This window comes from Silurus meridionalis, chromosome 4 (assembly GCF_014805685.1).
Source record: "Silurus meridionalis isolate SWU-2019-XX chromosome 4, ASM1480568v1, whole genome shotgun sequence".
Classification (NCBI taxonomy): domain Eukaryota; kingdom Metazoa; phylum Chordata; class Actinopteri; order Siluriformes; family Siluridae; genus Silurus; species Silurus meridionalis.
Window position 1 is genome coordinate 8,010,044 of NC_060887.1, and position 14,667 is coordinate 8,024,710.

The 14,667-nt window shown below is 45.6% G+C and overlaps 1 protein-coding gene across 3 annotated transcripts; it reads left to right on the forward strand.

Moving 5' to 3' along the window:
* Positions 1–3,475: 3,475 nt before the first annotated feature.
* rb1cc1 (RB1-inducible coiled-coil 1) lies at positions 3,476–14,074 on the forward strand. 3 transcript variants are annotated; one of them, XM_046846558.1, is made up of 23 exons: positions 3,476–3,631; positions 4,872–5,003; positions 5,081–5,207; positions 5,306–5,476; positions 5,556–5,758; positions 5,837–6,167; positions 6,246–6,416; positions 6,506–6,690; positions 6,763–6,949; positions 7,038–7,119; positions 7,226–7,290; positions 7,381–7,484; positions 7,589–7,715; positions 7,803–9,676; positions 9,763–9,919; positions 10,013–10,121; positions 10,215–10,497; positions 10,584–10,638; positions 10,724–10,771; positions 11,787–11,845; positions 11,948–12,075; positions 12,941–13,011; positions 13,189–14,074. In XM_046846558.1, the coding sequence occupies exons 2-23, from the start codon at positions 4,933–4,935 to the stop codon at positions 13,264–13,266; spliced, it is 4,686 nt and encodes a 1,561-aa protein (XP_046702514.1). In that variant the 5' UTR covers positions 3,476–3,631; positions 4,872–4,932; the 3' UTR covers positions 13,267–14,074. The 3 variants fall into 3 exon arrangements, with proteins under 3 accessions (XP_046702514.1, XP_046702513.1, XP_046702515.1); XM_046846557.1 differs by having other exon boundaries at positions 3,495–3,847; XM_046846559.1 differs by lacking the exon at positions 3,476–3,631 and adding an exon at positions 4,193–4,255.
* Positions 14,075–14,667: the final 593 nt, after the last annotated feature.

The window sequence follows — 14,667 nt, forward strand, 5'->3', positions numbered from 1 at the left end:
TTCCATGTCCCTTTTTATCCTAACAGATGGTCCCTCTGGCACAAGGCTGCAGGACGGGCAGCTCCTTGGGCGCGAGGGAGAAGTATATGATCGGCAGGGTTTTCCTATTGGCACGCTTGAGCTCGTTCACCAGCTGCTCGGTTCCCTCTCTCTGTGTGGGTCTCTACTGGTTTCATCTGAAAAACTGACCGATTAGAAGTATGGTGCCAAGTTTCCGGTCTGGATGTGGACAGGTATCTCGTAGCGGGCCGTCCATCTCACCATTAGACCTTCAGTGGTGTCCTACCTGAACCAATCCACCTCTTAATCCTGCCATTACGAAGCCACAGCTCTAGAAACCATTAATATTGTAAAGAAACGCAGTATAACAGAGTGACACACAGACAGGGATCATTTCTGAGCCCCTTCCAGGAGAGTCCTCAGCCGAGTTCCTTGTGGCCGGTCAAGCAGGCCCTGGTTTTCCGTCTCTGGTGAAGGCGAGGCGAAATAGCAACTGGAACAACGCACAAATAAATTCAGCTCCATTGTCTTGACGGCAGACATAGTGTAATTAGAGCAAGAATAAACTCCTCACCGAGGAAGCCATGGAAAAGGAACAGCAACAGGAAACCGAGATCCAAAAAAAGCAGGGGAACGAAACCAAACAAAGGATCGGATCTGCATAATCGCATAGCATTTGGGGAAAGGAAATGTTCGGGGAGATATGCTAAGTTCCTCTCTAAAGCAGAAGCATCAATATTACCCTCATAAAATGACAAAAATATCGTCTGACCCGGGTTTTCCCAGCATTTGCATTAGCTCCCCCTTCAGGAAAACCCTGGGAATTTCATGAAAAAGCTGTTTCTGCTGACCTTTTCTCACAAAGTGCAGCTTTTAATGGGAAGTCCATCTTGTAAATGTCCTCGTAAATATATGTGGGACCAAATAAATTTCTACTTTGTCAGCCGTTAAAGAAAAACAGCTATTTAATCCCCACAAATAGATTCGAACTTGAGCAGTTTGCGACTGATGCGCTTTGCTAGTTGGTGGTCTGGAAGTTTATCTGTACAGTGGTGCATTTCCAAATGTATTTCCGTCAAGCATTCCAGGTTCAAACCTGGAATGCAGACGAGCATTAAAATGCGTTCCGGAGATACCATCAAGCAGAACGATCACGGGGGGGGTGAAAACATTGGAGCCCTGGCGATCAGATTGAGACGCTCAATCAGATTTCAGTCTGGCTACAGTTGTGGAGGTGTTAGCTCAGTGGTTAAGGTTAGGGTTACAGGTCAGGCAGAAATCACCAAGCTGCCACTCTTGGGGGCCCCTGAGCAAGGCCCTTAACACTCATTGGGGAGGTCAGATTCATTTAACTGACAATTTTTTCCCCCCGACTTGTCTGAATCATAGTTGCAACAAGTGGTATTTTAATAGTCTCAGATAGAAACAAAGGGCGACTTCAGTTTTTCGCACTGGAAAGAAATTGGAATAGCACCCCCTGCAGGTTGGTTTGTGCAATCATCATAGAGATTTCAGTGGCAGTTTGTACAATGAAATTCTCAAGTGAGGCTACAGGCAACCTACAGCAATATTAAACATTAAACAATATAAAATGAAGAAAGAGGAGAGAAAAGTAATAATGAGACATAAGAAAGTGGAAGTGTCTGTCAATATATTAAATGAATGATATATTTACATATATGACATATTAGCTTGAGATTAGCTTGAGACCGAGGATAACAAGTAGAATGTATAAATTAGAGTAGGTATGCAAGAAGTAGTAGTTCCTCTAGCTATGAATAGTCATTCCTTCATGGTATAAAGCCCCTGAGAAGCAACACCCCCTCTGCCATCAAAACAGCACTGTGACCCCTAAATGCAGCTTGACAGCTCGACCCCCCTGTAACAGCTCGGCTCTATATAAAGATGGCAAGAGGTTCCTGGGATACAATACAGGTCCCCAGTAGGTCTCTAGGTCATGTAATGACATTCACCCTTCTGGGTGTGTCCCCAGTGGGGGAGGAACAGCTGGTCTGAGAATCAGATGGCCTCCATCCAGCCCGAATCAAACACCACCTGGAATGGCTCACCTTCAGGGGCTCACCTTCAGGGGCATTCAGGGGTGAGTTGCGCCTCAGGGGTCAGCTGACAAATTCTGGGATTTGACCAAAATATCACCTAAAAAAAAATAAAGTGCACTTATTGAAGAAAGAAGCCAGATGGAGTTGTTAATGCCCAGGGGTAGGGGACACAGAGGGATAAAAAAAATTTAATGCAGGAGCATATTGAGGGCACCTGCTGAGAACCTTAAAGAAGGTGTATCACTGTAACACTTTTCCATTTCAAGGCCGGCCACCTGTGCATTTTTACTAAGATTTGGCTCTTCACTGTATTTTCTTGCAGTCCCCCCGTAGCCACTGCATCACATTCTAAACGATATGGGCACCGTACTATCACACTTGTCACACTATCATCAAGTTCATCAAGTTTAATTGGGTGTAGTAGAGCTCAGTTGTACACCAAGTTACGGTGGCCGAGAAGTGCAAAACCAAAATAACAAATCGGAAAACAAAATAACAAATGCAAAAACAAAATAACAAATCCGAAAACACAACGACAAGTCAGACAAACCGGAAAAAGGAAGGTATAGTTTGTGAATGAAAACTTACTGATCATTGGACGAGACACCCGTCATTCAAAATATACAGGAAGTACAACAGTCTTCTTGTATTTTTTATGTCTACTTGCAGAACTACAGAACTACATTGTTCCCAGGTTGTTGCGTTACCTAATACTAATTCAATTTTATTAGGTATGAGCTGTTTTACATCGATTTTTTTTCTATTGTATCGATATTTCCAATATTTAACAAAAATCATTTTGAATAAAGTCACTTTTTAATTTGTACTTGCACAAGATGCACGAGACGCAACGTTCGAAAACATGAAGCATTTTCACATGAAGCGTTTAACTAAATCGCACGATTGTGAACAATTTATGCAATTGTTTGTTTATTATTAGTGAAACCCGACTCAATATTGAGCATATCAGACAAAATATTCTGGCAAATGTTTTAAATACGGTGTTCTAAATGACGAAAATCATCGGGACACCAAACGGGAAACTTGATGTTTCCACACGGACGGTTTTAATTGCCGGATTTTGGTGCTCGATTCGAAACTTGGCGCATCAGTTGAAGAAATATTTCAAAAATATAAAAAAAAATATATATTTATCTATATTTTTAGTGTGTAACGCAATATACATTATATTGTCAAAAGTATTTGGACACCTGCTCGTGAGTACGATGTGCGATTTCAGGTCCAATTTCAAGTGAGCGCAAAATTATATGACCCAATACTTTTGGAAATAGATATTGGGAATAATTTAATACATATTACACACACACACACACACACACACAATGCCATACAGACTGTACTCTAGAATATTAAGTGCCCACTGTGTGTGTGTGTGTGTGTGTGTGTGCGCTCGATCCCAGAATGCACTGCGGCCACACAATGACGTCAAGGTCGACGACAACAACAAAACAGCAGTGAGACAGAAGGAGACAGTGAGACAGTGCAGGGTGTTAGCCTGTGTGAGGACATTTAGCATACGGATGACATTAGCATTTCAGGGCTTCTACACGGTAAGCGTGGATATAAAGCAGGTTTTAAAAGGGAATAGGGACTGGTTTTAAGCTGCATGGTTTTTATGACTAGGAGAAGAGTGTGTGTGTGTGTGTTTACTGCCTGCTTGCCCGGCTGCTAACCCTGCTAGCATAACACTATCTGCGGCTAGAACTAGCCCCGGAGAAGGCGAGCTCGTGTCAGTGTGAAGCGGGATGGACACCGGATATTAGCAGGTAAAATACGATTTCATGGTTCTAGTGGATCGAAAAAATCGAAATCAGGGTTGATCGGATCGGATCGCATCGCGTGTGCGCGTGTGGACCATGTCCATGACATTGTTCCGGCGAAAAACACGTCTGATTGTTGTTTCAGGTGTTTGCTAGCAGAGTAAAATTGTGTCCCAGGAGACACACACGTGTACACGTGATGTCACACACACATGTCACAAACGAAAGACGCGTTTTCGCCTTGACAGGACCCGACTGACTGATTGCCGGGTCCGAGTCGATTCCGAGTCGATTCCATATCGACTCCGCGTTCCGTTCCTAATAATGTGGACGCAAGCACCGGGCTCTCACGTGAGTACACGGTGTCCTGATCGTGATAAGAACGCTGACTATAATGAGTTCTCATTCCAAAGAGTGAAGTGGACCTTTTTTTGCGGGTTTTGAGCTATAGAGTGAAGGGTCTTGCTTAGGGCCCCATGTGTGGGAGATTGGATACATTTGAACTCATGACCTTTTGAATTTTAAAGCATTTACATTAATGGGATTTGGTAGACGCCCTTATCCAGAGCGACATACGTTTATCTAAGTCATACACCTGAGCAGCTTCGGGGTTAAGGGTCTCGTTCAGGGTGTCGGTATGCTGACCTATAAGCAGGTTTTCGCAAACATTTGGCAACATAGTGTCAAGAGAACGTGAAGGTCAATCAATTGGAAAGTGTCGCACGAATTTGAAACGTTTCAGACGTCAAAAAGACTGAAGAAACGGGCTCTCGTGAGGGTAGTGCAAGGAAAGGAAGACTAAGAGCTACCTCTGCTGCAGAGGATAGTTTTATAAGAATGGCCAGGGTGAATTAGGATGCGCTGGTTTACATAAAAGCGTCATTGAAACCATCGAATCGTTAAATTGTTTTGTCGCTTTAAGTTTGAGTGTTCTGAATCCTGTTTCGTGTTTTTACAGACACGCCAGATAGTGAAACTATCCTTCGAACCGGATAGTAAACCTTCCTAACAGTTCCTTTCCTGTGCCCAGGTGTGAATTGCGGACTAGATGACGAAGGCAGGCCGCGGGGAAGCAGAGTCTGGAATTCAACATGAAGCTGTACGTGTTCCAGGTCAACAACGGGAGCACGCTGACGTTCGACACGGAGCTAGCGGTGCAGACGTAAGTCGTCTCGGTTCTGGTTTTTGTTGTCGTGGTGAAACGTTAAAATCGAGTAAAACTTGGGCTTTTTGTCTTAGCGTTCTGGACCTCAAGCATGCAATCCAGGCGAAGTACAAGATCGCGGCTCAGCACCAGGTGCTGGTGGTTAACGGTGGGGAGTGCATGGTGGCTGAGAGGAGGGTGTGTAGCTACAGCGCTGGCACGGTGAGTTTTCTCTAGATTAGGGGTTATCTGGTGTATTATATGAAAGGAACAGGACTTGTTCTTCTCTGTCTTGAACCCCTGCTTTGCCCCCTTTCCAGGACACAAACCCCATCTTTCTGTTCAACAAAGAGATGATTCTGTGTGACCGCGCGCCCACGATCCCCAAAACCACCTTCTCGGTGGAGAACGAGATGGAGATGAAGGTGGAGGAGTCGCTCATGATGCCGGCCGTGTTTCACACCGTGGCTTCGCGGACGCAGCTCGCCGTGGTACCCATAGTCACCTCCGAAAAAAAATATATATTAATTTTCTTCTGATTTGCGCTTAAGCTCTCGTCTTTCTCTTAAGGAAATGTTTGAAGTGGCCAAGAAGCTGTGCTCCTTCTGCGAGCGCTTAGTCCACGACGAACACCTGCAGCACCAGGGCTGGGCCGCGATCATGGCCAACCTGGACGACTGCACGGCGTCCTATCAGAAGCTGCTTTCCAAGTTCGACGTGGCCTACACGAACTACCAGCGGGATTTCGAAGACATCAAGCTGAAGCTGACTAAGTGAGTAGAGCCACAGCTTTTTCGTCCCCCTGAAATCCTGCACCCCATATCCTTATCCCGTCCCTTGTGTCCGTCCAGGCTCGGGACCGCCGTCTCGGTCATGGCGAAAATCCCCCTGCTGGAGTGTCTGACCCGACACAGTTACCGCGAAAGCCTGGAGAAATTCGCGTCACCACATCCCAGAGCCGAGGATGAGCCGGGAGCTGGACGGACCTCCGTGCCGGGCCAGGGATCTCCTGCATTAGGAGACACCGTGGCTCACGATGGGGGGCTGCAGGAGGCGCTGGAGGAGACAGATAAGGAGGATGGGCCGTTGTTTAACGTCACGCTGCTGGACTGGATCAACGTCCAGGATCGGCCCAATGACGTCGAGGCTGTAGTGAGGAAGTGCTTCGATTCCATCAACAGAGTGAGTCACGAAATCAGTTCACAGGGTTTTTATTGTGATGGACATAAAGAACGTTCTTCACGTATTCTGACTTCGCAGCTCGACCCACGGATCATTCAGCCGTTTCTCGACGAGTGCCGGGACACGATTACCAAGCTGGATAATCAAAACATGAAGGCCATCAAGGGTCTGGAGGACCGATTGTACGCGCTCGACCAAATGATCGCCAGCTGCAAGAAGCTAGTGAACGAACAGAAGGAGCTTGCTCAGGTATGGGTTTTTTTTTTTTATTGTATTTAAACTTTTTCTAATCATTTTCATTAAAAGATGAGATGTATTTAGATTTTTTTTCCCTTCAGGGATTTTTAGCCAATCAGATGCGGGCTGAAAACCTGAAGGACAACTCGGTGCTGCCGGACCTGTGCCTGAGTCACGCCAATCAGCTGATGATCATGCTGACCAACCACCGGAAGCTGCTGGACATTAAGCAGAAGTGCACAACCGCCAAACAGGAACTGGCCAACAACCTGCAAGTCCGTCTGAAGTAAGTCGGCGATCGGTCCGACGGGAAAAAAAGGCGTCCGATTTCGCTCTGTTAACCTTCTCGATTTTGCAGGTGGTGCTGCTACGTGATGCTTCACGCAGATCAGGACGGCGAGAAGCTGCAAGCCCTGCTGCGTCTGCTGACTGAGCTGCTGGAGCGGGTGCGCGTTGTGGAGGCGCTCAGTACCGTCCCACAGATGTACTGCCTGGCCGTGGTGGAGGTGGTGCGCCGGAAGATGTTCGTCAAACACTACAGAGAGGTGAGAAGACACGTGGGGGTTGTAGATCATCTCCTACTAACATGTTCACATATATAGCAATCGCGTAATGCTTTCTCTGTTTCCTCAGTGGGCAAACGCCCTCGTGAAAGACGGGAAAACCCTCTACGAGGCCGAGAAGGCCAAACGGGAGATGTTCGGCAAGCTGTTCAGTGTGTCTAAGCTTCCTCTTTGTGTTCTCCACAAATCTTCCTGCAAACATACCGCGGAGGCTCCCGAGTGTCTTCTTTGCAAATTCCTTTTTTTTTTTTCTTGCAGGAAAGTCGTTCCTCAGAAACCGGTTGTTCCGAGGACTGGACTCGTGGCCTCCATCGTCGTTTTGCGTGAGCATTAGAGCATCATATAGAGCACAATCGGGTTTTTTTTTCTCACTTTTGCACATTCAAATTTTTTTTTTTTTCTCACTTTTTCAGACAAGAAAGCCTCGCAAGTTTGACTTTGAGCTTCCGGATATTTCCCTGAACGACCTGCAGTATCTGAAGAGCTGCTGTCCTGCTGAAGTGCAACCTTTTCTCAGGTATCTATTGAGAATTGAGTGAAAACGTTCAGGGGAAATTAGTTCAAGATTCATTTCCTGGGCAAAAGGTTGATGCTATTTTTTCGATCCTCTTCCATGCTCAGGGTTCCATCGCTATGTGATTTTGAGCCGTTAAACCATCACACAGAAGCTCTTCACCACCTAGTCCAAGCAGCCCGTAGTGTAGACGAAATGTCCCAGACGATAACGGACCTACTGAGCGAACTGAAGGTATGAAACCAATTTTTTAAATAGTTTTTGACATCCCACGCATCTTTAAACGTCCTCGAATGACCCTTTGCCCTCTTTGTTCTGAAGATTTCCGGGAGCCAGTGTGCACAGAGACCTGGCTCGGAAAGCAGAGAAGAGACCACGCCCGTCTCCTCGAAAATCCCACCGCCTCTTATTTTACAGTCTCCGCCTACTCAGGTGCTCTCCTTTCCAGCTCCCTTAGAAGATCTGTCCCCCGACAGTATAGATGCCCATACGTTTGACTTTGAGACCATAGGACACCCCAACATGGATCCGGTGCTCCAGCAGGGCTCTCTGGACCTGGACTCTTTAGCCGAGAGCCCGGAGTCCGACTTCATGTCGGCCGTCAATGAGTTTGTCATAGAAGAGAATGTGATGTCGCCTAATCCCATCAGTGACCCCACAAGTCCTGAGATGATGGTCGAGTCGCTGTACTCCTCGGTCATCAACGCTATAGACAGCAAAAGGATCCAAGACACGACCATGCTCGAAAGAGAAAACTCCAGAATTATGACCCTCAAGCTGACCGTCGACAGGTACCGCTTTGCTGCCGAGGAGTCACAGGGTAGCATGAGGAAAGTTAAGGAGGACCTCTGTCATTTCCAAGGACTTGTCTTGAAGGAGCAGCGAGACTTCAGCTTTGCCCTGAAAAATCTGAGCGCAGAAATTCACGGCATCGTCAACGACGTTGCCCGTCGTCAGGAAGACGCCCACCAGAATGAGCTCCAGAAGATGAAAGATGATCACGAGAAGCACGTTCTCCGGCTCGCCGAAGAGCTGGAAGGCAACCACAAGATTGTCCGGGACATCCAGAGGGCGATGCTCGAACTTGAAGGGCTCGTGGAGAGGAAAGAGAAAGAGCTGGCGCAGATGGAGGGCGAGAGGGAGCGCTTGCTGCAGGAGGCCCGCAACAGCCACGAGCAGGTCGTTCAGGAGCTGGAGCGGAAACTTTCCGAGTGCAGTAAGGCACTCCAAGATGCTGTGTGTTCCAGAGAAGTCCTTGCCAACCAGCTGGACGGGCTGCAAATCGAGATGGAGCAGAAGATACGGCGAGAGATGGAGAACGCGGAGAAGAACCATCTCCAAGACTTGGAAGCTCGTTTGAAAAAGGAGCACAAAGCACAAATGGAGATGCTGAAGCATGAGAAACAAAGCACTGTAGACGCCCTAACCGTTGAAAACCAAGCCAAGCTGAAGGAACTCGCGGAGTCGTACCTGAAGGAACGGAAAGAGCGAGAGAGCCGCTTCAAGGATTACGAGGCTCAAATCTGCGAGTTCGTCGACGCCAGGTGCAAACTCGAAGTGGAAATGGCGCTTAAAGAGACGGAAACGGAAGACTTGCGCCTGCAGTACGAGGAAGCCAAGACCCAGCAGGAAGAGGCTCTTAGGGCCGAGATGGAGTCACAGACAGCGGCCCTTAAGGAGCAGGTGGAGGCTCTGACACGACAGCTGCAGAAGAAGAACGAGGAGCATGAGCAGGGCCTCGCCGAGCTGCGCGCTCTCATGCGCCTCGAGAAGGACCACTGCATCTCAGAACTGGTGGAGCGGCACGATGAGGAAAGCACGCTGCTGCGCTACGAGTTCTCCGCGCTCAAGCAGAAGTTCCAGGACGCGGAGAAAGACTGCGAGGAGCGCCTGCAGGAGATCCAGCAACAACTGAAGGGACAGATCCGGACTTTGCACGAAGAACGGGAGGTGGAGCGGAGGGCATTCGAGCACAAGGAGCACGACTTGCAAACCTCTATCAGCGATCTGCAGGCAGTCAACACCCTCCTGTCCGGGCGGCTGGAGCAGGAGCGTCAGGAGGCCAGGAGAACGCTGGAGGAGCAGGAGGATAAGCTTAAAGACGCCTTGTTGCAGAAGGAGGAGCTGGAAGCCAGGCTGGTTGGCAAAATTCAACTACTTGAAACTGAACTCGAGGAAAGACATTCCGCTGACAAGTGAGTGAGACAAGCATGCTCTCCAATCATCTTGTTTCATTGCAATTTTTTTTTGTCTGATTTAAACACTTACTGTGACATTGTAGAGGAGCCGAGGTTGGCGAACGAGAAGGCGCGGGGATCGCCTTGCAGCAGAGGTTGGATGAAGAAAGAGCGTCCCTCCTGGGCCAGCTGGAGAATCTCGAGAAAAAGAAGAACGAGGAGCTGCAAAACCTGAAGACCTCGCTCATCGCCGAGCAACAGGTAAGGGACACAGGAGACGCTAGTGCCTGGGAGCGGGGTGAAGCACGTAGGTAGGTGAGCAGTAAAAAAAAAAATATCCCTTTTTGTCTCCAGACCAACTTCAACACTGTCCTGACGCGGGAGAAGCTAAAGAAGGAGCAGATCATCGCCGAGCTGAGTGAGAAGCTGAAGATAGTGATGCTGCAACAGGAGAAAGATAAGAGTAGGATTTTTTTTTTCTCCTAGAAACACGACTTGAGGAACTCACGTGACGGTAATCTGACCGGCTTGGTTTTTTCTTCCTCCCCCCTCCAAGGTTTGATCGAGACTCTGTCTGAGGACCGGGCCACCATCCTGCAGGAGAAGAAACACCTCGAGGAGGAGCTCAACCGACTCCGGAGCTCCGCCCTGGTCTCCTCAGCCTTTTTCGTGGCCAATCCCGTCACCGTTGTTGTGGAGACGCCCGGAGCGTGTGGTCCTCTCCCGGCCGAAGTTCCCCTCCTGCCGTCCCTGGATTCCGAGAGGCTGGGGTCCGTGGCCGCTCTTAGAGACGACGACCGGGTGGACTCCGCCGTAGACGCGAGCATGATGACCGTCTAGTAAGAGTCTGTTTAACAAAACGGTAGAACTGAGAGATTTTTAAAAGCAGGAATTAACCGCCGTTCCTTTTTATTAATTTTTTTAGCGATAACGCGCCGATGCTGTCGGAGGAGAAACAGCGGATCCTGATGTTGGAAAGGGTAAGTAGATCACCTCTCCTCAATGCTACCCCACGCTAACGTCAGGTCAGATCAAGGTCACTGATGTTGCCTGGTTGTCTTGCAGACCCTGCACATGAAAGAAGAGGAGAACAAGAGGCTCAGCCAGAGACTGGTGCGTAGTTCTTACAGACGTGTAGATTCGAATTGTCCAACACGTTTTAGGCACCTACGTGGGGTCCCTGCGAGGAAGTCGTGGTTCGGTCAGGTCCAGATGAGGGACATGGGGGGTATATTAAGAGAAGGATGCTGAAGATAGAAAGACGAAGGCCAAGGAGAAGGATTACAGATGTGTGGTGAGGGAAGACATGCAGGCGGTCAGTTCAAAAGAGCCAGATGTTGAGGACGGAGTGAGATGGAGACAGATGAACTTGATGATTTGATTATTCGTTGCATTTTTCGATATATAATGAAAATGTTTCTCACCATTAGGAGGGCAACGGTACACAAAATTCGAAAGGTACAATACTTAAATTGCTCGTTTATTATATTGATTAAATTGAATAATGTATTCAACTGGCACAAATTAAAGCCTGGTACCAAATGATCCATAACCCATTACCTAATGATCCACGGCTTGAAATCGACATCTCCAAGGCCTGGAATTGAAAGATCCACAGCCTGGTACGCAAATGATCAACCCATGTGATAGGGACCCCCTGGTTTAGTGCACAAACTATACTTTTTTTAAAATGCGTGTTTGCTCATAAACCACCAGGTGTCGCTCTAACCAAAGGAAATGCCTGACTTGCATCATTGTATTGAACTCAATGTCTGCTGTTCCATTAAACAGCCTTAGACGAAGATCAGAGACCAGACATTATAAATCTACAATTTTATTCCATTTCCACGTCATTTCATAAAATTTGTTTTATTAACAAGGAGCAATATTTTTACTCGAGGACGAGACGGAACCGAAATAACGCTTTCTGGATAGAGTCAAAGCTTTCGAATATTTTTTCGTATTCTCGATCTCGATTCGTCAAAAGGTGTCGGAACTATTTTACTATAAAAGAAAGGAGTCTCCTGTATCAGTAGCGTGTACCTCGCTAGCCCGTTCCACGCGCTGTGAGTATTACCCAATCAAAACATGTTCGGGTTCTGACCGATCGATCTTCTGTTCTGTCCAGATGTCTCAAAGCATGTCCTCGGTGTCCTCGAGGCACTCGGAGAAGATCGCCATTCGAGAGTGAGTCTTTTTATTTTTTTTTTTTTTAATAAATGTCACAATGAATTCATTTGACCTGCTATTCTTTTCGTCGGTCCCGAATCAATTTTTCCGTCTCTGCAGTTTCCAAGTTGGCGATTTGGTCCTCATTATTTTGGACGAGCGGCACGACAATTACGTCCTGTTCACCGTTGGACCGACGCTCTACTTCCTCCACTCGGAGTCTCTCGCTGCCCTGGACCTCAAACCGGGTCTGTACACACACACACGAGCAAACACAGATATACACAGCAGTGTGTGTGTGTGTGTGTGTGTGTGTGTGTGTGTGTGTGTGTGTGTGTGTGTGTGTGTGTGTGTGTGTGTGTGTATGTGTATATATTTCTCTCTGTCTAGCCTCCGTCTAGCCACTTTGCCATGAAACCCAGATATGGTGGAGTGCTGCAGTGGAGGTTTTCCCATTTCCATGCAGGATCTCTGGAGCTCATTCAGGCTCTTGGTCACCTCTCATACTAAGGTCCTTCTCCCCCCCAGGAGTGTCACACTTTTTTTCCCCCGATTGAGAATTATGAGGACCGTTAATGCTCCTGGGAACGTTCAGTGCAGCAGAAATTAATTTTCTATCTGTGATTTGCAGCCTGTTTCTGAGCTCTTGAGCCGGTTTCTTGTTTTTATTATTTATTTTTTTTGCTCTGACTTGAACTGTGAGACCCTCTATAGAGAGGTGTGTGTGTGTGTGTGTGTGTGTGTGTGTGTGTGTCCTCCCAAATCATGTCTAATCCATAGAGTTTACCACAGGTACAATGAAATCAGGGTGTAGAAACATTTTACAAGTTGTTGCAAAGGGTCTGATATATTTACATACATGTGATATTTATTTATTTATTTATTTATTTATTTATTTATTTTTTAAGATTTACACACATTTCTGTTTTGCAATCATGGGGATCTGAGTATAGATGAGTGTGGAGAAAAAAAATCGATTTGTACAATTGTAGTAGCATATTTTTTTTAATTTAATTCTTATTTAATAAATAAAATTAGTAATAAAAAATATTATTTTAAAAATTAGATTGGATGTAAATAATAATAATTATTATTTATGTATTTATTTTGTAGCCACCGGAGCGACGAGACGACCTTGGGTACTGGGGAAGGTCATGGAGAAAGAATATTGCCAGGCCAAAAAGGTGATTTTTTTTTTTTATATTTTTTATTTATTTTTTTTTGGTAACTAAAAAAAAAAAAAAATGGCGGAATGTTTAATTTGACGTATATTATAGAGGACCTTATAAGGAAATACTGTAATATATGTGTGTGTGTGTGTGTGTGTGTGTGTGTGTGTGTGTGTGTGTGTCCCTCTTCAGGCCCAAAACCGCTTCAAAGTTCCTCTGGGCACCAAGTTCTACCGGGTAAAAGCCGTGCCATGGAATAAGAAGATGTAAAAATGTAAAAAAAAAAAAAAGAAAAAATCTGAATGTTGATATTTTTTTGTTCTTTTTTTTTTTTTTCGGCTGAACATCTTTTACAAGCATCACTCGGATCGTTTCGCCAGCGAAACACCAAACCGCTCTCGTTTTTTTTTTTATTTAATTTTCTCTGGCAACCGATTTTATTTTCTTAGCATTAGTATACATTTTTTTTGTTTGTTTTGTTTAGATTTTTTTAAAAATCTGTTCATTCAGAGCTTTGTAAATGTGGACCAAAATAATTCCGAACAGGGCAAGTCTGTAAAATAAAAAAAAATAAAAAAAATAATAATACAAAATCTATTTGGAGGATGATATATATATCTATAATATAGAGTTCGTTATAATTCTGAATGGTATTATTATTTCGTTGACACATGGAGATCGAGAGCGTGATGAGAACGCAGGCTACGAAACACACCCCCCCCATGCGCACACACACACGAGATCGAAACTCTGCATTTTGCTGTAAATGTTGATTAGCGAATGTCCATAGCATGCATATACATATTTTCTTTAACCCTGGGTGTGTCCTAATCGAATATGTAGGTCTAAAAAAAAAAAAAAAAAATGATGAAAACGACGCAGTCCCTCTTCGAGCCTTCTGACACCCCCCCAAAAAACAACCCGAAAGCAGCACGTCGAAAATGATAGAAATGACCTACTTCCCTTGCGTTCACGTCTGTTACTTACGCCGTTGTATATTATCCATCCGATTGCACAAAAAAAAGAAAAACGACTGTATTGTAAGAGTTTTCAAACAATAAAGGTCTGATCCCACCGACTCCCTGCAGCTCGTTCTTTACAGATTTCATGCACCAGAGACACTGAGTGTGTGTGTGTGTGTGTGATGCAGGAATGTGGATCAGAACAATTACAAGCTGCTTCCGTCTGTAAAAAAAACCAACAACAAAAAAAACGATATTCTCTGTTTAATAACAGTCAGAAATGAGTATATATAAACTGATTAATAGGGACATATATTTATATATATATATACATATACATACACACACACACACACACACACACACACACACAATGTATAAAAGGAATGGCAAGATTCGCATCAGGGGTGGAGAAAACATAAATGTCCCCATAAACCGATTTATGGGGACATTTATGTTTTCTCCACCCCTGATTTTATATATATATTGTGTGTGTGTCGAAATCAGAAATGTCCCCATGAATTGATTTTTATATGCTGCCTACATACAGTACATATAAACCGGTTTATGGGGACATAAATCAATAATAAACAATAATTATTAGTAGGTGCGCTCTACTTCTATTACTTTGAAAGTGATTAATCACACGTGAACAACATATCACAACACTACGGAGTCATGAGAGTCGCACGCTATACAGATTAACATG

Bases quoted from the DNA above. Each gene is read 5' to 3' on its own strand.
- rb1cc1 (XM_046846558.1), top strand. From the start codon at position 4,933: ATGAAGCTGTACGTGTTCCAGGTCAACAACGGGAGCACGCTGACGTTC. The intron at 7,716-7,802 runs GTATGAAACCAA...TTTGTTCTGAAG, and splicing joins ACCTACTGAGCGAACTGAAG to ATTTCCGGGAGCCAGTGTGC. The intron at 10,498-10,583 runs GTAAGAGTCTGT...TAATTTTTTTAG, and splicing joins GCGAGCATGATGACCGTCTA to CGATAACGCGCCGATGCTGT.